General features: G+C 40.9%; 1 protein-coding gene across 1 annotated transcript; it reads right to left on the minus strand.

The window, feature by feature from the left end:
- Positions 1 to 14,280: 14,280 nt before the first annotated feature.
- LOC138606965 (cytochrome P450 2J6-like) lies at positions 14,281 to 18,840 on the minus strand. Its single transcript, XM_069679464.1, has 9 exons — positions 18,600 to 18,840; positions 17,990 to 18,155; positions 17,750 to 17,902; positions 17,501 to 17,661; positions 17,184 to 17,360; positions 16,945 to 17,083; positions 15,194 to 15,381; positions 14,966 to 15,107; positions 14,281 to 14,861 (listed from the first exon to the last, which is right to left on the minus strand). Exons 1-9 carry the CDS (start codon positions 18,789 to 18,791, stop codon positions 14,686 to 14,688), a joined length of 1,494 nt encoding a protein of 497 aa, XP_069535565.1. The 5' UTR covers positions 18,792 to 18,840; the 3' UTR covers positions 14,281 to 14,685.
- Positions 18,841 to 20,930: the final 2,090 nt, after the last annotated feature.

Here is a 20,930-nt window from a genome sequence, read left to right on the forward strand (position 1 = left end):
ACAATTTCGACACTATTGTAACAAAAATTGCGCTTTTATTTTGAAGGTAACACACGCAAACCAGAAAATTTAAAGTTTTCTCGACTGACCTCGCAATTCAATTTTTTAATCGATTGACAACCCTACTTTCAATACTTAAAGCTGTAGTACGTAACATAATTAAAACTAACATTTTGTCATATTCGCTCAAACAGTCACTTTTAACATGCAGTATTACATGAGAGAGATCATCTGTGAAAAAAATCATGTTCCTCTGGCTCCTTCTACTGCTCCTAATGGCATTTGTAAGAATCCAACGCTCCCGAAACACACAACCAATCAGAGCTGAGCAGTCTCTCAGGCTGCTGTCAATCACACACCGCTTAACACCACTACTCCGCGCATGCTCACATGGTCAAGCTCATTTTCTTCAGAGTGCGCAGCATCAGCAGGTTGGTGTCCATAATGGCTAAAAAACGGGAATGAAAAACTGCCCATCCCTCCATTGCCAACTACGGTTTACACTACAAAGACCATTAAACCAAAGAAGAGAAATGAGGAAAAGCAAGCTAAAAAGAAAGAGTTGGACCGAGACAGAAATGAAACGAGAGTAAACAATGGTGTGGTACTTCTGAGGTGGAGAGAGCTACCGGACCTGAGAGGATAAAAAAGAGGTGCCTAGTTAGACCGTTCTGCTTGACAGGTAATTTCCCCAACTTAATTTCTGTTGTACTTGTGTAGTATCTGACCTGAGATGTGAGTTGCTCACACAAGTAGCTCTGGAATGTTTTATGTAAGAGTAGTAAAATAATGGTATATGCCCTGTCTAAAATGATGTATATGATGCTATGGACATGCACAGTGAGAAGAGGACCACTCCTTTGAAGTTGATGTATCAGGCGCCCCTCGGCCTGAAAGAAAAGGGGTCTCCATCCAAATATGGTAAAAGAAACATGCAATCAACTTGATCATATATAAGTGCATGTTGAACTGTGATTCGAGGAGACACTATTTTGACTGAGGGTGTTCTCCCAGGTATTCTAGAAGCCTGATCGATGCTGAGTACACACAGTCGGTGTCAACGGAGGTTCTTTCATCACCTGCGCATCGTCGATGTCTGAGAAACAAAACTTGTTTTCAAAAAATGTCTCCATATTGCCAAGATGTCTGCGGTTACTGTCATTTGACATTGGTGTTGCAGTCAGGCTAACATCAGCTTGTTCCCGATGGTGCAGCTGTTTGGTGTTGTTTCATGGAGGAGTGGCTGAAAATATCTTTGTGCTCAGGCAGTGTTACCGTTTCAGACTTTCTCCTGATAGTTCTGTGTGCCTGTGCTCTCACGGCTAAATGTTCACAACATCAGTGTGTTACTGCTTAGTTGGTTCTGTTTTTTCCACAGTCTCTGTTAGCAAACTAAGTGCTGGTGGTTTTGTCAAGTAGAATAAGCTGTAGATAACCGTTCACAATAAAAACACTGATTTCCGCTGGTTTTATGTGTATCTGCTTTGATAGTTATGGTGGTGTAATAAAACAGCTGCGGTTGTCGTCATTTCAGGTTTTTACCGGTGTGTCCGCCATTGTATGGCTGGCTTCTTCAGTTGCCGTGGTTACTATCCTGCGCGCGCATGACAGCCTCCTCTGCAGGGAGGGCTTTGGAGGCAGGACTGAAAAGATTATCATGGAATTGTTGTCCTCTTCTTTAATTCTCTTGCAGCTTACCATATCATTTGTAGCATCGTAGCATTAATTGTGTTCAGAGTTATATGTATGTTTTCTTTGTTGGAAAAAGTCAATCTGTTATGCCTGTGAATGTTTTATTGTAGGCAAATGAGAAAAAATGTTGTGGTGATTTTGTGTTGAGTCACTGTAAATTACAAAGTAGTTTAGATTTAAGAGGAGAGGGATGTTATGAAGTGGTTGTTGAATGCTAATGCAGGCCAGGACCAATAGGGGGCGCCAGTACTCTTAGTTTAGTGGAGAATATACCAAGACGACTCAGAGTGTAAAGTGCAGAGCAAGAAAGGCTGTACTTCCCATGATGGTCATGATGTAAGGTTGTTTATTCAAAGACAACAAGAAACCCAGGCTAGTCAAGTGCAGTCTAAAACTGAGAACCTACGGTGACCATAGAGTGCCAGTATTAGGAGCAGCAAAAGTCAAAGTTGAACACAAAGGCATTGCTAAGATGTTAGCAGTAGTGGTTGTAAGGGGTTCAGGCACCAGTCTAGTGGGGCGAGGTTGGATTAAAGCTCTCACGGTAGACTGGCAACCTGTACATAAGACAGAGGACCCTTTTTAGATAGATATAAATAGAAATAGATTTTAGACACATGAAATTCACATTTCTCTGCCTTAACATACAGCTTATTCTCCAGGAGGCGCTGCAGAACCTGACGTACTTGTTGCTCATGCTCAGATATACAGTAGATTTGGAGAAAATGAGGATGTCGTCTAGATACACAAACAGATAATCTGTTTAGCATATCACGGAGAACATCATTGACAAGGGCCTGGAAAACAGCTGGCGCATTAGTCAAGCCAAACAGCATTACCGGATACTCAAAATGTCCCAAGGGTGTTTTGAATGATGACTTCCATTCATCTCCTTCACGGATACAAACCAGGTGGTAAGCGTTGCGTAGATCCAACTTTGAAAACACAGTAGCTCCATGGGGAGAGGCAAAGTCAGAGTCCATTAAAGGCAGTGGATACTTATTTTTAATGGTGATATTATTAAGACCACAATAGTCAGTACAAGGTCTGAGGGATCCATCTTTCTTTCCCACAAAGAAAAAACCAGCACCCACCGGAGAAGAAGAGGGGCGAATGATTCCTGCTGCAAGGGAGTCCTTGACGTAGTTCTCCATGGCCTCATGTTGTGGTCGGGAGAGATTGTAGAGTCTACTGCTGGGAAGGGCGGCACCAGGCTGGAGGTCTATAGCACAATCATAAGGAGGATGAGGAGGAAGAGACAGGGCCTGATCCTTGCTCAACACTTGGGCGAGGTCATGGTAAACATCTGGTACAGAGGAGGGGTCAGGAGGTTCAGGCTGTGGCTGAGGTTCAGAGGAAACTGGGGTTAGGGCAGAATGCAAACAGTTACTGTGACAAAAGGTGCTCCAAGAAGTAATTTTACCCGCAGCCCAGTCAATGTGTGGATTATGGGTCTTCAGCCAAGGGAGGCCCAGGACCAGTGGAGTTTGGGGGCAGTCAATGACGTGTAGCTTGATCTTTTCTAAATGATTACCTGAAATCCTGAGGTTAATGGGGACTGTTTGGTGTACTACTTGGGCTAACAGGTGTCCATTTAAGGCTTTGGCATTAAGGGGTGTGTTTAAGCGTTCAGTGTGGATCTCCATTTGTTGGACAACATGTGCATCAATGAAACTTTCATCAGCCCCACAATCAACAAGGGCAAAAAGTGGTAATGATAGGGACTGCCACTGGAGGGAGGCATGTAACTGAAGACGAGGGGAAGAAAAACTAGCTGCTCGGCTCACCATGATTTGCCCCATTACTGCTGAGCCTGGTCTTTTACTGGGCGTGATGGGCATGTGGAGATGAAATGGCCAGTTAAACCACAATAGAGACGGGACTTACTGTTGATGCGGTGGGTCCTCTCCTCAGGTGTTAGCCGAGCTCTGCCTAGCTGCATCGGCTCGGGCTCAGCCTCAGTGCTTCCCGTGAATGCTCGGGTATGTTCGGGAGTTACCTTAGGAGTGTGGCGAGGGGGGGCTGGTAAGGAAGCAGATAGTTTGGAACTTCTCTCCCTGCTGCGCTCCCGGAGACGGTTATCAATTTTAATGGCCAAGGCAACAAGTTGATCTAGGGACTCGGGTTCATCTCTGGACACAAGTTCATTCTTGATAACATCACTTAAGGCATTTTGAAAAGCCCCCTGCAACGCTTCATCATTCCATCCACTCTCCGCTGCTAGGGTGCGAAAATACACTGCCATGTCTGCCACACTTTGGGAACCCTGCCGGAGAATGAGCAGGCGTTTAGCAGCGTCTTTGCCCCGAACAGGGTGATCAAATACCTTTCTCATCTCCGCTGTGAAGGCTTGATAGGAGAAACACATAGGCGACTGGCTCTCCCAAAATGCAGATCCCCAGGCTCGAGCAGTTCCAGTCATGGAGTTCATAACATAAGCTATGCGGGAGTGGTCAGTGGCATAAGAGAGGGGCTGTTGCTCAAACACTAAGGAGCATTGAGTTAAAAAGACCCCGCAGGAACCCAGATCTCCAGAATAACGTTCTGGGGCTGGGACAAAAGGCTCACGGGGGACAGGGACCTGATTGGAAGCCGGATCAGGAGCTGCTGTGGAAGAAGCCAGAGGGGGTGAGACTGGCAGAGTAGGAGCAGCCTGAATGAGATGAGTGGTGAGATTGGCTACTTGGTTTGTTAACAGGGTAATTTGATAAAGCATGGCCTGATTACTTTCAGAGAGGGTCTTCAACACTTGATCATGTCCCCCCAGGAGAATGCCCTGATTGGAAATCTGATGGATTTTCAAAACCTGTGTCTGCTGGGTTCATTTTTCTGGCCAGATCGTACTGTTGCGCAGGAAAAAGGAACTTGAACCCGAGAAGCAGAACACAGACACTGAGGCTGGTTTCAAAGCAAAAGAGTGTATTACAAACTCAAAAAAAGGTACAAAGGTGAAGGCAGGGCTGAGGTAAGGGGAGCCAAGGTTCTTTTCCTGAGGGAGTGGGTCAAAAAAAGGATTCCAGGAGAAGGCTGGTGGAGGGAGCAGGTCCAAGGCACTGTAGGCAGAAGAAATAAGGGTAAGAGAAACAGGAATGCAAAATCTGGAGAGCAAAAGGCCGAAGCGTACCAACTGTCGAACTGAGTCTACGATCTGGCTGTGTGAAGAAGCCGGGTATTTGTAGCGGAGTTGATTAGATGATTAGCAGCTGCCCACTGGCTCCCACACACCTGAACCCACTCCTGTAATTAAGCAGAGACAGACACACAGAAAGAGGGAGGGAGAGAGACCTGCTAGGAGGCAGCAGTGGGTGTGACACAATCAATCAATCAAATCAATCAAAATGTATTTGTATAGTGCCAAATCATAACCAGTTATCTCAAGACACTTTACAAAAAGAGCAGGGGTCCGTTTCAGAAAGCGGGTTTAGTAAAAACCCTGAGTTTGTTAACCCTGAAATGAGGGAAACCTCAGGTTTGCCGTTTCAGAAAGAGAGGTAACTTTAACTCTGAGTTGGTTACTATGGTAACTGTGTCTGTGAACCTAACCTGGTCGCGAGCAGGTTTTCTTCAGGAAACTCAGAGTTTCGCTCTGTCTCCTCCCTCTAGAACATAAAACCCTCATTCGACTTCCTCATTCATTCAGCCTTTCTCACCCGTGTGTTTGAGTGGTTACCGAATTAAACGAAGAAACTGTGCTCCTTTGTGCTGCTCTGACCCCTTTGCAAAAGTCTTTTATAATTATGATAAAAAAAAATTAAAAGACAAATCTGTGTCAAAGTCATCATTTTTAGATTTTCCACCACCACTGCAGAGAGCACTCAAATAAGACGCCGTAAGTTATTGGAATTATTATTATTATTTTTTTAAACTAACACAATTCAGTTTAATCAACATAAATTATAATGTATGTGAAGTCAGCATCATGTTAGGGATAAAGCTAATGCACATTAAAATAGCCACTGAATGATATTTCATTAGTTTAATATTTAAAATATGATTGAAGTGAGGTTCAGCCATGAGCCTGTTCTGCCTAAGCCGCACCTTTGAATGATGTTCTGGTATTTTATTTTTAACTACTTCCATGTACTTTTTTTTCTCCAGCTGGATTGTTCCTAAATTAATATACATTTTAGCTTCGGGTCGTGATTAAGTATTAAATAAACAGACCAGTTCAAACGTACGCGTTCACTCGTGCCACTTCTCTCTCTTTTGCAGCTGCAGCCGTGTTACTTTATTTTTCTAAAAACATGCTCGTATTCGCTGAACGTTCGCATGAGGATTTCGAGCTCCACTGGTGTGACGTAGGAGGACCGCTTTTTGTGTACCGTTGCCATGGTGAATCGTGGTATCGGGGCTCCATTAATGCTGGCTTTTTATAGTCAGCGTGCATGCACTTAGCTCTGGCTGAACCTACTCAGAATTGATTGAACTAACTCTGATCAGCTGTCCTGGAACCGAAAACTCAGAGTTTCCTATCTCAGAGTAGATCAACTCAGAGTTCATGGTTAGACTCAGAGTTTGTTGAACCTGCTTTGTGAAACGGACCCCAGGTCTAGACCGACTCTTTGTTATGTTATTTAAAGAGAGGCCCAACATGAATCACCATGATTAGCAATTAGCAATATTCTGCACATTGGCAAGGAAAAACTTCCTTTTAACAGGCAGAAACCTCGAGCAGAACCAGACTCATGTTGAACAGCCGTCTGCCTCAACTGTATGGGCCGAAAATGGGATAGAAGGAGATGCAGGATAGAGACAGGCAAAGAGAGCAGCAACAACATATGTTCTTGATACAACAACAACATATGTCCTTGTTACATGGACAACAACAGGTAATACATACTTATGGTTACAATGCCAATAATAGTGGTACACTAGTGTGAAAATTAGCAAAAAAATAAATTAGCGCAAGAAGCAGAGTAATGATAAAGGCTGTAGTAATCATAATTGTAACAGTTGAAGTCATCAGGTCTACTATTGGCATTAGCAGCAAAAATGATGATACTATGGGGAAGACTGATGTTAGTAGTTGTTGCAGTCGAGCAGGTCCACAGCAGCAGGTGGTCTGCAGCAACGATCCCCAGGAACCTTCAAGACAAGGGAGCACAAGAACTCCCGGTATAGCTGCTGGTCTTTAAAGGAATCCACGACTCATACTGATGTTCACAATCATGTTTAATCTTCACAGAAGACTATCAAACACTGTGAAAACTACAAAACGAAAGAAGACAATTTCAGACATTTAACATGAAATAAATAAAGACAGTAAATTAACAAGTAAAATAACTTAATATTTACCGTGTTCGCCTGGTAGACCAACAGAAATGCAAAATAAAAGACGGGATCAACAAGTGCCGCTTCCACCCGCCAGCTTTCAGTCTCTCTGGCGCTGCACCACGTCTGCGAGCAGCATGGTCACATGATCCACAACAAAACTTTATTGGCCAGGACGAACGTAACAAAGGAAATTTACTAATACTGTATAATGCTTATGTAATACTTTGACATGACAAAATAACCAAAAAAGCAGTGAAATTAAATTCTTAAGGACTGCAACAAAGGTAAAATATTACAATAATCATTAGGAGAAAAAGGGGTAAGTTTAGTAACTCTCGCCGTTGTCATGGCAACGTGTGAGGTCGGAGCAGCGAAGATATATGGTTAGTAATATTAATGGGACCAGAAGATACAGAGTTAATGAGCTGCATTAATATAACAGAGAGAGAGAGAGAGAGAGTGGGAGAGAGACAGAGAGAGAGACAGATAAACACACAGAGAGAGAGAGAGAGAGAGAGAGAGAGAGAGACAGAGAGAGAGAGAGAGAGAGGAACTTGGTGTGTCAGATCCCCCCGGCAGTCTAAACCTATAGCAGCATAACTATTGGCTAGTCCAAACCTGAGCCAGCCCTAACTATACGCTTTATCAAAGAGGAAAGTTTTAAGTCTACTCTTAAAAGAAGAGAGGGTGTCTGCCTCCCGGACCTTGACTGGTAGATTGTTCCAGAAGAGGGGGGCCTGGTAATTGAAGGCTCTACCTCCCACACTACTCTTAGAGACTTTAGGTACCACAAGCAGGCCTGCATCCTCGGAGCGCAATGTTCTAGAGGGGTAATATGGCACTATGAGCTCTTTAAGATATGCTGGTGCCTGACCTTTAAGAGCTTTGTAAGTAAGAAGAAGGATTTTAAATTCTATTCTAGATTTTACAGGAAGCCAGTGCAGAGAGGCTAATACAGGAGAGATGTGATCTCTCTTCCAAGTTCTTGTCAGCACACGTGCTGCAGCATTTTTTACCCGCTGAAGAGTTTTTAGTGACTTATTAGGGCAGCCTGATAGTAACGAGTTACAATAATCCAGCCTGGAAGTAACGAATGCATGGACTCGTTTTTCTGCATTGTTTTGAGACAAGATGTGTCTGATTTTTGCTATGTTATGAAGAAGAAAGAAGGCTGTCGTTGATATTTGTTTTATATGGGAGATGAAGGACATATCCTGATTAAATAGAACTCCCAGATTCCTAACAGTAGTGCTGGATGCCAGGCTGATGCCATCTAGGGCAGTTATATCATTAGAGAAAGAATCTCTAAGGTGTTTGGGGCCGAGCACAATAACTCTAGTTTTGTCTGAATTAAGTAGCAGAACGTTTCTAGTCATCCAGATCTTTATGTCCTTAAGGCATGCTTCTAGTTTAGATAGCTGATTGGTTTCGTCTGGCTTCATTGATAAGTATAATTCAGTATCATCTGCGTAACAATGAAAATGATGCGTTTCCTCATGATATTACCAAAAGGAAGCATATATAAGGTAAAAAGAATCGGTCCGAGCACAGAACCTTGTGGAACTTCACGACTAACTTTGGTGTGCATAGAGGACACATCATGAACATTTACAAACTGAGATCGATCTGATAAATAAGATTTAAACCAACATAATGCAGATCCTGTAATGCCAATTAAATGTTCTAGTCTCTGTAACAGGATGTAATGGTCTATCGTGTCGAAAGCGGCACTAAGATCTAACAGGACGAGTACAAAGAGAAGTCCTCTGTCTGAAGCAGTAAGTAGATCATTTGAAACTCGTACAAGGGCTGTCTCAGTGCTATGGTGGACTCTAAATCCTGACTGAAAGTCCTCAAATAAACTGTTGTTAGAGAAGTGGCTTAATTACAGCTAGTTTAAAAGACTGGGGTACATAGCCAGCCGGTAAAGACATATTGATCATATCTAGTAAAGAAGTGCTAATTGAGGGAAAGACTTCCTAAGCAGCTTGGTTGGAATCGGGTCGAAAAGACAGGTTGATGGTTAGACGAAGATATCAGAGAATTTAGCTCAGGAAGGTCAATTTGTGAAAAATAGTCAAGGTAAACATCAGGTTTTTGAGCAGTTTCCAAAGATACATCTGCACCAGTTAACGGCAGGAGGTTACAAATTTTGTCTCTAATCTTTAGGACTTTGTCATTAAAGAAGCTCATGAAATCATCACTGCTGAGAGCTATAGGAATACATGGCTCAATGGGGCTGTGACTCTCTGTCAGCCTGGCTACAGTGCTGAAAAGGTACCTGGGATTGTTTTTATTTTCTTCCATGAGAGAGGAGTAGTAGACACCTTGAGCATTCCGTAGGGCCTTGCTGTATTTATTAGGACTATTTTGCCAGAGTAAACGAGACTCTTCTGTTTTGGTGGATCGCCACATTCTTTCAAATTTACGCGACATTTGCTTCAGGTTACGAGTTTCTGAGTCATACCATGGAGCTAGCTTCTGTCGTTTGATAATCTTCTTTGTTACAGGGGCAATCAAATCTAGAGTACTTCTCAGCAAACCTGCAGTACTATCAACAAACTGATCAAGAGCTTTCTGTAGTAAACAGATGTGGTAAAGAATTAAAAGCAGCTGGAATTGCTTCCTTAAATTTAGCAGCCCTATCAGACAAACATCTTGTGAGTACATTTTTGTCAACTGTAGAGTAGTCGGTTAACAGGACATTGAATGTTACTAAATAGTGATCTGATAAAAGAGGATTTTGTGGAAAGACAATTAAGTTTTCGGTTTCAAGGCCATAAGCTAGAACAAGGGGTGTGGTTCGTAGGCTGGTTTACACTTTGAGTGAAACTAATAGAGTCCAAAAGGGACATAAATGCCATGCTAAGACTATCCTTATCAACATCTACATGAATATTGAAGTCCCCTACAATAATTATTTTATCTGAACTCAGGACTAAATCTGATAAAAACTCTGAGAATTCAGTTAGAAAATCAGAGTATGGGCCAGGAGGGGGGTATACTATCACAAATAAAAAAGGCTGTAAAGTTTTCCAAGCTGGATGTGAAAAACTCAGAACAAGGCTTTCAAAAGAGCTGAAACTAAGTTTTGGTCTAGGGTTGATTGGAAGACTAGAACTGAAAATAGCTGCCACTCCACCACCTCGACCAGTGTCTCGAGGAATATGAGTGTAAGGATGACTGTGAGGAGTGGATTCATTTAAACATTTTAAAGAGAGTAAATCAATATGATAATCTGATATCAGATCATTCACTAATAGAGCTTTAGATGACAGTGATCTGATATTTAACAGACCACATTTAATTCTCATATTTTTTGGCATAACTTCGGTTGTTGTTTTAATTTGTATTACATTTTTTTGATTTACTCCTTGTTTATTTAAGTTTGAATTAACTGTAATAAAAGGCCTGGGTTGTTGAAAACAAGAAAAGAAGAAAAGTGAATTGTGATTGAAATCTGTTACACTGATAAACAATTTGTTATGCCTGTTAATGTTTTATTGTAGGCAAATGAGAAAAATGGTTGTGGTGATGTTGTGTTAAGTCATTGTAAACTACATAGTAGTTTGGATTTAAGAGGGGAGGGATGTTATGAAGTGGTTGTTGTATGCTAATGCAGGCTAGGACCAATAGGGGGTGTCAGTACTATTAGTATAGTGGAGAATATACCAAGACGACTCAGAGTGTAAAGTGCAGAGCCAGAAAAGGCTGTACTTCCCATGATGGTCATGATGTAAGGTTGCAAGAGTTTTCTGCAATAAGGCCAGCTCAACTAAAGGTGACGTTTCTTCCTCTGATAGTTTATATCTGAAGATATCCCAGGTATGTAGCCCCCTTTGGCGCTATTTATATAAATTTATAGTTAATATGCATAGTTTTAATTCCTCTTTGCATGTATTTCAGAGACTGATTAGCAGCCTTACTGGGGAACTGCTGTGTTGCTCATGCTGCAAGGACGCTGCTGCTTTACCTGACTTTGTTCACCCTGCGTTGCTTTGCTGCTTACCCTACCTTATGGATAGTTGGGTTCTGTTTAATGCAGTGGTATTACTGTTTTTAGCCTGTCTTCTTAACCGTGGGCCAATTCAGCATGAATGCAAGCTCCTTTCTGTGAGTGGGGTTTGCCTTAATGACTTGTTTGTTTATTTCCCTCAGGCCGGCCATCCAACTGCCGCAGGGGTTTAATATTGTTTGGTCAGGTTCGGTTGTTCTTCCTGTTATTTTGAACCAACGTGTCCCTCACTATTCATGAAGTCTGGATTCATGTAGTTTATTTTGTTATTTTTCCTCGTTTCTAAACATCTGTTGATTACTTTCTAAGGGTAACCTTGTGTGTTTTTTAGTTAGTTATTTAGTGTAAGTTAGTTTATTTTGTTTTGTTTCTTTTGTTTAATTTAGCACACATTTTCTCTTACCTATAGGCCTCAGCTCTGCCGCTCCCCTTGAGTGATTGAATTTTGTATTGAAATATAGTGCTCCTTTTTTTAAATAATAAAGCTTTGATATTTTGATGGAATCACATCTCCTGCCGCTGAGTAAGCAAAGCTGAAAGTCTTTTTGAGTGTCAGTAGTGATATTGGCTGTTATTTCCTTGGGTGAAATTCCCAAGGTGGCATTGCCTGCTCCTGCTTGAGTTATCGTTGTTTGCAATCTACTTAAACCTTCACTGCCACCATCTCACCACACGAGCAAACGCCCACATGGCCTGCGAGCAGTGGTGGATAAAGTACCTGAAAGCCATAGGCTACATGAGTAAAAGAACAGATATCAAACCAGAAAATGACTTTGTCATTTGGCTGTTCTGATATTACTTAAGTACAAAAAAGATCAGGTACTTTAAAACTTTTACTCAAGTATCAAAAGTTTTTGTTGTCATGATTGTACTTAAGTATTGAAAGTAAAAGTACAAGTAAAAGATGTTTATTATCTACGTCTGTCTGTCTGACTCGCATGCTGTGTGAGCACACAATAATGGTGTGCTAATTAAACAATAGCACCTTCTATCATGATGAAGAGAAACGTGCATAATGTAATATTTGAAGAAGTTACCTCAGGGTCTTCTTACTCTTACTATTGTTTTGGAACAACCAGGAGAGATTGTTTATTTCAGCAATGACATGATTGCTGCGACATCTCTCCTGTCCTCTTGCTTAAACTCGAGTCAGGGGGGCGGGGACGTAGCGACTGGTAAAGCAAGAGAGAGACATCGGCAAAGTGCAGGCAAAGTGACACTGCACCTGGCGGAGCAGAGGAAAAGGAGCAGGGAAGTTAACAACCTTCTTCTTCTTCTTCTTCTTCTTCTTCAAGGCTTTTACACCAGTTGGTGTACACAATGTTGCATTACTGCCACCATCAGTGTTTACCCTCTCAGTTTCTGTTCATTTAAAGCCCTATTTTCGAGAGGGGGTTGTCTGCGGCCTGCAAGTTACACCCCCTTGTTACAAGATTTGCCCCGTTACAAGAAACGCCTCCTTCTTTGAAGTTGATCATATGGTGCGTTCCATTTATCTTGGAAGTTGGAATTCAGAACTAGGAATGACGTCACTCCCGAGTTGACTGCGTTCCAGTACAACAAGTCGGAAAACCAACCATACAGACAACTGCCGAACAAATATGAGGTCCACAAAATGTCCACAGATAGAAATTGGACAGTACTGTGTGTACGACTGAGTCAATGAGACACAAATATGACAGAAGTGAAACAGTTTATACTACAGCTTTTATTTACTATTGATGCACAGAGATTATGAGGTCGGGGTTGATGAGGTTCCTCTGACTTTCCAAGTCAGAAAAAGGGCTAACGTTAGCTTGTTCTCAATGTGGCTACTGTTCAGCGTTGTTTTATGGCGGAGTGGCTGAAAATATCTTTGTGAAGTGCCCAGGCAGTGTTACCGTTTCAGACTTTCTCCTGATAGTTATGTGCGCCTGTGCTCTCACAGCTAAATGTTCTCAACATCAGTGAGTTACTGCTTAGTTGGCGCTGTTTTTTCCACAGTCTCTGTTAGCAAACTAAGTGCTGGTGATTTTTTTTTGGTATCTGGCTCCTTCAGCTGCTGGAGGTTACTAGCCTTTGCCCGCATGATAGCCTCCTCTGCGGGGAGGGCTTTAATTAAAGGCTTCTGAAAGACTTTTTTTGGCAGATGTTCTACCTGTATTTGATAGCTGAAACAATGAGCCTCATGCAGCAACAGTCTCTTAAATTTTCTCTTAATTTTCTGTTAAGAGAAAAAAAAAGCCGGATGCACCAAACGTTCTTAACCACCCCAATCTGCTCTTACCCAGGAGAGCTGAATGATGAATTCTACTTAGCATAGGTAATGCCCCTTAAACAACATTTAAGGGCAGGTGCATGTTGTGCCATGTGCAAATCGGGCACAAGGAGAAGAAGAAATGCCGCTTAAAAAAGGTAGGAAGAAGAAGAACTACAGCAGTTGCGAAATCAGTAGTACTTTTAAATCAACTTAAAGATATAATCACAAAGATTTCCATTTAAATAAATTTCTGTGAGGTCACTATCTATCGCCGAATGATGTGACACAATAGTGATTGAACCTTTTGCAAATCAAGAGTTAACACCATGACAACGGGAACCAACTGTGGACATCTGTTTAAATCGGGACGTGTGCATTAGGTGCCGCCACATAGAACAAAACTGAGAACTGCGTAACAGGTACATCAAAAATGCAGCAATGGCAAAAGATCTGTGATGCTGTGAAGAGTCAGCCAAGTGATGCACGGTTACTGAAATAAAAAACAGTGAAATGAATATGATATGAGTTTGATATGAAGATGGAATCTGCAATCTAAAACGGCTCAGCAGCATTCATCCGTCTCATGTTACATCTGTGCGATCTCTAAAAGTGCACTCTTTGCGTAATTGGGATCAAGTGACTAATAATATCTCTTTAGCCCAAAAATGAATTAATCCAATCATCAAAATTCCCCTTAAAACATATAATAATCTAAATTTGATTGTATGATGCATTTTTTATGTTTCTCAGTTTTAAAACGTATATTTCCGTGCATTGGACAAACATTTGTGGACTGTGAAAAGGTTTTTTTCTTTAGTCTTTGTAAGAGTGCTCTCCACCAATCTTAAAATGTTCTTTTACCTAAGAAAAGAGCAAAAATAAGAAAAAACTGGTGAATTCCCGAAACCAATGGATACGAACAAAATAAGAAAAAATCATGGATAAGATCAAAAATAAGAGAAAATGTGTTCGTATATCGCTTCTTGCATGAGGTAATGTAGGCACCAGTTTGAAAAGGGAGAAAAATGTGTGTAATATGAAACAGACATCTGTTTTTTAATTTGTATTTTTGAAATAGTCCATCATGAGTCATACAACCAGATTTGTCACACAAATCATGAAGTAGTCATGTTAGATAGGTAAATGTTCTGTCAATATTCACCAATAAATATTCACTAATATATATGCTAATTAACTGTAAAAAAAAAAATGTTACCCTTACAGATAGAGTGCATCTACAGAATATATTTATTCTGTACAATTGAATTAATAACAAAGACAAAGAGAACATCATATAAACAGTCCTGTCAATACAAAGACATTTTTGTAAAAACTAACCTTCATACAGAATCAAATGCAAATAAACAGGTCCTCAGTACAGAAAATCAACCACACAACAGTGACAGACATAAAGCATTTGAATCTTTCTTGTCATTTACATGCTGGTAGAAAGTTGTTATTCAATTCAACGCACCTTGGCGTAAACCTTGAACGGGTACGGTACTCGAGTAGTTCCAGTGATTCCTTCTGTACTTAGCTCTACTCCATCAGGAACAGAGAAAGAAAACTTCTGTAGTAAACCAACAAGAAACAGGAACAGCTCCATCTTGGCGAGACTTTCTCCAAGACACACACGTTTCCCTGAAATGACCAAAAACAACAACACACATAATAGTGAAAAAGCTCAGGATGAAGTTTGAATTCTGGTTAAAGTTAAGCTTAAGGTTGAACTGAACGTGGTTCACCTGCAGAGAAAGGCAGGAGAGCTTCTCTCTTCACAAACTTTCCCTCAGAAGTGAGGAAGTGTCCAGGGTTAAACCTGTCTGGAGTCTCCCATTCAGTTTTGTCAAAGAGCACAGAGGTCAGGCTGGGAATCAGTGCTGTACCCTGAAAAACAACAAGTTAAACTCAAGCGATGCTGCAGCAGCTCTCAGATTTACTCAAGTTAAGTATTGAATTTGTACGACATGCACCTTGGGGATGAAGTAACCTCCCAGTATCGTGTCCTTGGAAGCCATTCTGAGTCCATTTAGAGGAACAATATTTCCAAATCTCTGGATCTCGTGGATGACAGCGTCAGTGTAGGGCAGGTTGGGTCTGTCAGCCATAGTGGGCAGGCGGTTTTGTCCAATCACCCTGTCTATCTCGGCCTGGACTTTGTCTAAAATACAATCAAATTAAAGAAGCTTGTGGTGACAGAGGAAGTGAAAAGAATGTTGTCACTCATGATCAAGTAACTCATGAGGTCCATGAGTTTCTTCCTTTGATAGCTTTGTGACCAGTTTGGACAGGAGGAATGATTACACTGAACTAAAATATACGGGCATGTGAGCATTGTTTTAGACAGATTCGACATAATTTGAGCATTACACTCCTTGGCTCCACAACTTTTAAGTGTAAAACACTTTTTTCCTCTGCTTTAACTTTTAAGCCCCTGTTACTATCGCTCAAAAGAAACATTCATCTGAACTGTTTATCTGCTTCAGAGCTTTATCCATTACCCACTAGATAAGTTTATAAATTTGGACATATGCAAACAATCTCCTTGTGTAAACTCTCTATGTAGAAAATAAGCCGTATACAAACAATTCCTATCATTCTTAGCCGTAGTGAAATGGCTCTCTGGCAAAGTTGCTCAGTTTGATAGTCTCTTGGTGACTACTCTTGATCAATATCATCTGTATCATCTCGAACATTAATTTTTCCATTACTTTGGTAAATTAGTAATTTCTGAAAATGTTTTAACATTTCAATCAGCCACAGCTGTAGCCTAAACTGTAGACTATTTTGTATAATATTACCATGCTAACATCCTAAACTAATAGGGTAAGCATTAGCATGTTAGCATTGTCCTTGTAAGAGAAGTTTGCGAGCTGATGTTAGCATATAGCTCAAAGAGCTGCCTCACAGTGCCACCAGCACGGTCTTGTTTTCTTGTACTTATAGCAAGACTTACTCGTTATATACTCACTATATACTGTGCTGTTATATCCTCATATACTATACTGTACCTACTATTTACCTCCATATTATACTGCACTATATAATACTATTATTAGTATTATTACTGTTATATAGTATAGTATATTATATAGTATTATATTCTAGTATTCTATATGTATATATTCATAATATATTATGCATACTGTACAGTACAACACCTATTATATCCGATGACTTGTCTCTATTGCTGTACTTTACATTATTATCATTCATGTATTATTATTATTGATACCACATACTGTATATCATATTATACTAATATACTATATTATTGCAATGTTACTTTTATATGACATTTTTACTATTCATTTATTTTTCCATATCATACTAAATTATATACATAAACATACTGTATATACCATACTGTATTTTATTGCCACTTTTATACTGCACCTATACATTACTACATGTTATACCTTATTCCTCATACTGTATTATTTCATACTGCTAAAATTTTGCTTCATATTGCATTTACATGTCACTTTATCTCATAACTGTCACTGTCACTACTTGTATACCAGTTGTAGGCCATATACCTCTTATTTTGTTGTATTTATCTTATTCTTATTTTAATACTGTATTTACTTACTTGCTATTATGTCTTTGTACTTCTGCAACACCCGAATTTGCCCTCTTGGGGTCAATAAAGGATTATCTTATCTGATCTGATCTTATTTTGTTGTCACAGTTAGATAAGTAAAGACTGCAGCATTGCACCTACCCTGGATATCCGGGTTTTGGATGAGGAAAACCAAAGCCCACAGCAAAGTGGTGGAGGTTGTCTCTGTGCCAGCTAGGAACAGATCCAGAGAGCACATAGCCAGATTGTTCTCATTGAAGCCCACATCAGTCTCTTTGTGCTATTCCAAAATGCAGAATAGATACAAGGGTCAATGACTGGTAGATTGACAGGAAGGGCTACAAGGTATTACTGAAGGTATAAATGTAGTTTTTACATACGTTTTTCATTTCAATAATGAAAGCGTCTATGTAGTCCCGGGGATTGTTGTGGTCAAGGTCCTTCTTGTGCCTTTGTACCTCCTGACTGATGAAGTCTACCAGGGTTATGAGGTGACTGAACATTTTGTTGTGAGGACCTGGCAAGTGCTTCATCACTCCAGGGAATGACCCATAGAGCTACATGCAAGAAAACAGGTGGGAGAAACTTAGCGTCAGCTTTACCTTTTGTGATAACTTTTGACATGGACCTCTCAGTCAGCCTTGGAGTATTGACTGTGACATTACCACCTGAATGCTATAAGCTATTATTAACTCACCCAAGCCCATACAGAGCCCTCCAGAAATAATAATTCTGACAGACATTTCAGCATGCGTTGGAAGTTGTGGTCACTGTAGTCAAACCTTTTCCCGAACACCAGCTGGCAAATGATGTTGGACACAGCTTTGTTTAAGAGGTCTGCTGGGTTGAAAGGTTCACCTGCAGGAAAGGAGTTACTGTTTAGACCACACTACTAAAGACCTACTACTTCTGATTATGAGCTTGTGTTGTACTCCCTGTGAACCACCTTTCTCCTTCTCTATCTCCTCCTGCAGGTGTCGGATCTCCTCACAGATTCTCTGCTCCATGGTGTTTTTGCCCAGGCCAAAGCTGCGTAATGTAGACAAGGCAAAGCGTCGCTGTCTCCTCCATGTTTCACCATTGCTCATGAACAGACCACCTTCATAAATGCATGCAATTTAAGTAGGGTAAAAGCAGCAAGACTAATTTTTGTTCAGCCAAGGACAAGAAGGAGAGATTTGTAAACCTGAGGTTCCTGAGTAAAACCTGTCCTGGACTGCATCAGATGGTCGATCCACAAAGTTCTCAGCTTGTGTCACAATGGCTTCCTTCACTGCCTTGTAGCCGGACACAAACACCATCTTGTCTCTGCCAAAGCGGAAGCTGAACACATTCCCATAAATGTCAGCCAGCTGTGGATAGTAAATCAATAAATGAACACTTACAAACCACACACATTACTGCATGTATTACCTTTTTCCTCTTGTTCATTAGTTAGTTAGTTTTTACATGAAGAATTGAAATGTCAATGTACGTTTCCTGAAGTATAAAAAAGGGCTTCGATTTCTTTCAACGAAGTTTTACATATTATTGTCCACATAGGCCTCATCCTGAATTATATCGCTCAACTTCTTTGTGAAGGATGTTGTATTGATTGTGAATGTCGATAAATCTACTAAATCAATTTTTAATAAATTACAATATCTCAAGACAGTACAGACCTAATTCATGAAAACATGCTCAGGTAATACTTAACTTTTAACAAATGTAAAGTGTATGACTAAAACCATTCAGCAATTCTACCACAGTTAACCTCTGAACACACTGTTCAATGAAGCTGTCGTATTAAACTTTACCTTAGAAAAATAAATGTGAGGTTGTTTTGTGTCCATATTGAAGAAATTCCCCACAATTGGTAAAGCCAACGGTCCTGGAGGATAATTAGGAGGATTTCGGCGTTTGAGATAGTCTGCTATTATGATGAAAATAAAAACAAACAGGAGCAGCCCCTTGAGGTCTAAACCCAGCAGAAAATTATAAATCCACATTGTTGCAGCGAGTTCAACTTGCAGCAGGAGGGAGACTTTCCTTGTCCTCACTTGAAGCACCAAAGGTTTTATAGAGCCTGTTCAATCTTGTTAACACTTCTTTGTTCAACACGCAGGAATGAGTCACTACTAACACGACCAGACAGGTGACTGATAATTAATCAGTGTATACAAAGGTGCTTGTGACAGTGTAGTTACATAACTAGCAGCAGACACACCCACTTTCCCTGGACAAACAAGACCTTTGTCATCTTGCATAAGTGACAGTTAAAATGTGTTTTTATGCATGGATACACTAATGTTTTGGCAATCACTCATTCATCAGCAATCTTGGCTAGGCAGTACGACAAGTCATATCAGGTCTCCGTAACTCGACTGCATTTTAAGGACTTTAGACTTTGATTGGATGCCCATAGTGTAAACAGAAATAAGCCAACAATACAAAGTGCAGTTGGAATAAAGGGTATCTCACTGATCAAGTGTGCACTCATATGCAAGTCATAAGGCAAGGTGTCTTTCAAAACCCAGCTCAGACATGAAGCATCATAGATCAACTGAGATAGCTAAGTCCAGCTCCAGTCATGTTTTAAGACATAAAATGCTCTGCTTGAAATAATAAATTGTTGTTTCTGCAAAATACATTTAATTACCTTGTAAAAATCTTCTCAAGACATCTCCTCCTACTCCCTCATTAAAAAATTCAGAATCTGCATAGTCCCCACCAACTATGCACATTTCCAATCCTCCCCTCCGTCATTGAAATGCTAAATGGTAAATGGACTGTATTTAAATTGAGCTTTTCTAGTCTTGCGACCACTCAAGGCTCCTTCTTACACTACATGTCACATTCACCTATTCACACAGTCATTCACACACTGATGGCAAAGGCCTAAATGCCAATCTCCAATCAGATCCATGCATATTCATACCCGATGGATATGTCAAAGGGAGCAATTTGGGGTTCAGCGTCTTCCCCAAGGACACTTCGACATGTGACTGTAGCTGTCAGGGATTGAATCCGCAACCTTCCCATTGAGAGACAACCGACTCTACCACTGAGAGGTAATGGACAATTACATTCAGAGCTCCTTTGCTGCAGGTATCATTCGCCCCTCCTCGTCTCCAGCTGGAGCGGGGTTCTTTTTCTTGGAAAAGAAGGATAGTTCTCTGCGGCCCTGCATTGAGGTCTCAATGAAATCACTTTCAAGAACAGGTACCCTCTTCCACTCATTTCCTTAGCTTTCGCACTCCTTTAAGGAGCTACTATTTTCACAAAGCTGGATCTGAAAAACGTTTATGACTTAGTGAGGATAAAAGAGAAGGAAGAATGGAAAACGGCATTTTACACTCATAGTGGACACTATGAGTATCTGTTGATGCCATTCGGTTTAATTAAGACAGCAGGGGTGTATTGAGAATGTAAACAAGTTTGGGTCTCCCAGAATGTGTTCCCGACCGTGGACCTCAGTTTACGTCTCACTTTTGGAAGGAGTTCTGCATACTCATCGGAGCCATGGTCAACCTGTCATTGGGATATCATCCCCAGTCAAACGGCCAAACTGAGCACTACAACCAGGAGATGGAGCCTGGTCTGCGCTGCCTAGCTTCTCAGAACCCCACCTCTTGGAGTAAGCAACTGTTGTGGATTGAGTATGCACCATCGCAGACCAGCTCCTGCCTATCAGCCAGGTCAACATGTCTGGTTGTCTGCTAAAGACCTGCCTCTTCGTGTGGAGTCCAGAAAGTTGGCTCCTCGATTCATCAGCCCTTCCCACATCACAAGGTGGTCAAGAGCAGTCATGGGAGTGCTGCCAGTATCATCTTGGACCCTTCACTTACCACAGACTTGTGATGCTGGACTCTGTTTTTGTGGAGTGTGTTTTTCTTGTACTTCCTGTTTTATTTTGTTAAGTTTAGTTTCATCCTCATTTTCTGATGTCATTTCCTGTAAGTTTCCCGCCTTGCAATCAGCCACACCTGTTACTACTTCCAATTAGTCATTGAACATATATACCACCGCCATATCACTTGTACTCTGCCAGATTGTCTTCGTTCTTTTGCAACAAGCTTTCCATACTTTTTTCTCGTGTTTTGCCTTCATGTGTTTTTGACCTCTGCTTTGCTTTTTGGGCTCTGATT

The sequence above is a fragment of the Semicossyphus pulcher genome, unplaced genomic scaffold, assembly GCF_022749685.1.
Source record: "Semicossyphus pulcher isolate SPU_LCO1_2020_fin unplaced genomic scaffold, fSemPul1.0.p SCAF_4, whole genome shotgun sequence".
Classification (NCBI taxonomy): domain Eukaryota; kingdom Metazoa; phylum Chordata; class Actinopteri; order Labriformes; family Labridae; genus Semicossyphus; species Semicossyphus pulcher.

Excerpts from the sequence above, each read along its gene's own strand:
- LOC138606965 (XM_069679464.1), bottom strand. The coding sequence starts at position 18,791 with ATGTGGATTTATAATTTTCTGCTGGGTTTAGACCTCAAGGGGCTGCTC. Across the intron at positions 17,662-17,749 it reads GGAGATAGAGAAGGAGAAAG|GTGAACCTTTCAACCCAGCA; the intron begins GTGGTTCACAGG and ends CCTTTCCTGCAG. Across the intron at positions 15,108-15,193 it reads GAGGTTACTTCATCCCCAAG|GGTACAGCACTGATTCCCAG; the intron begins GTGCATGTCGTA and ends GTTGTTTTTCAG.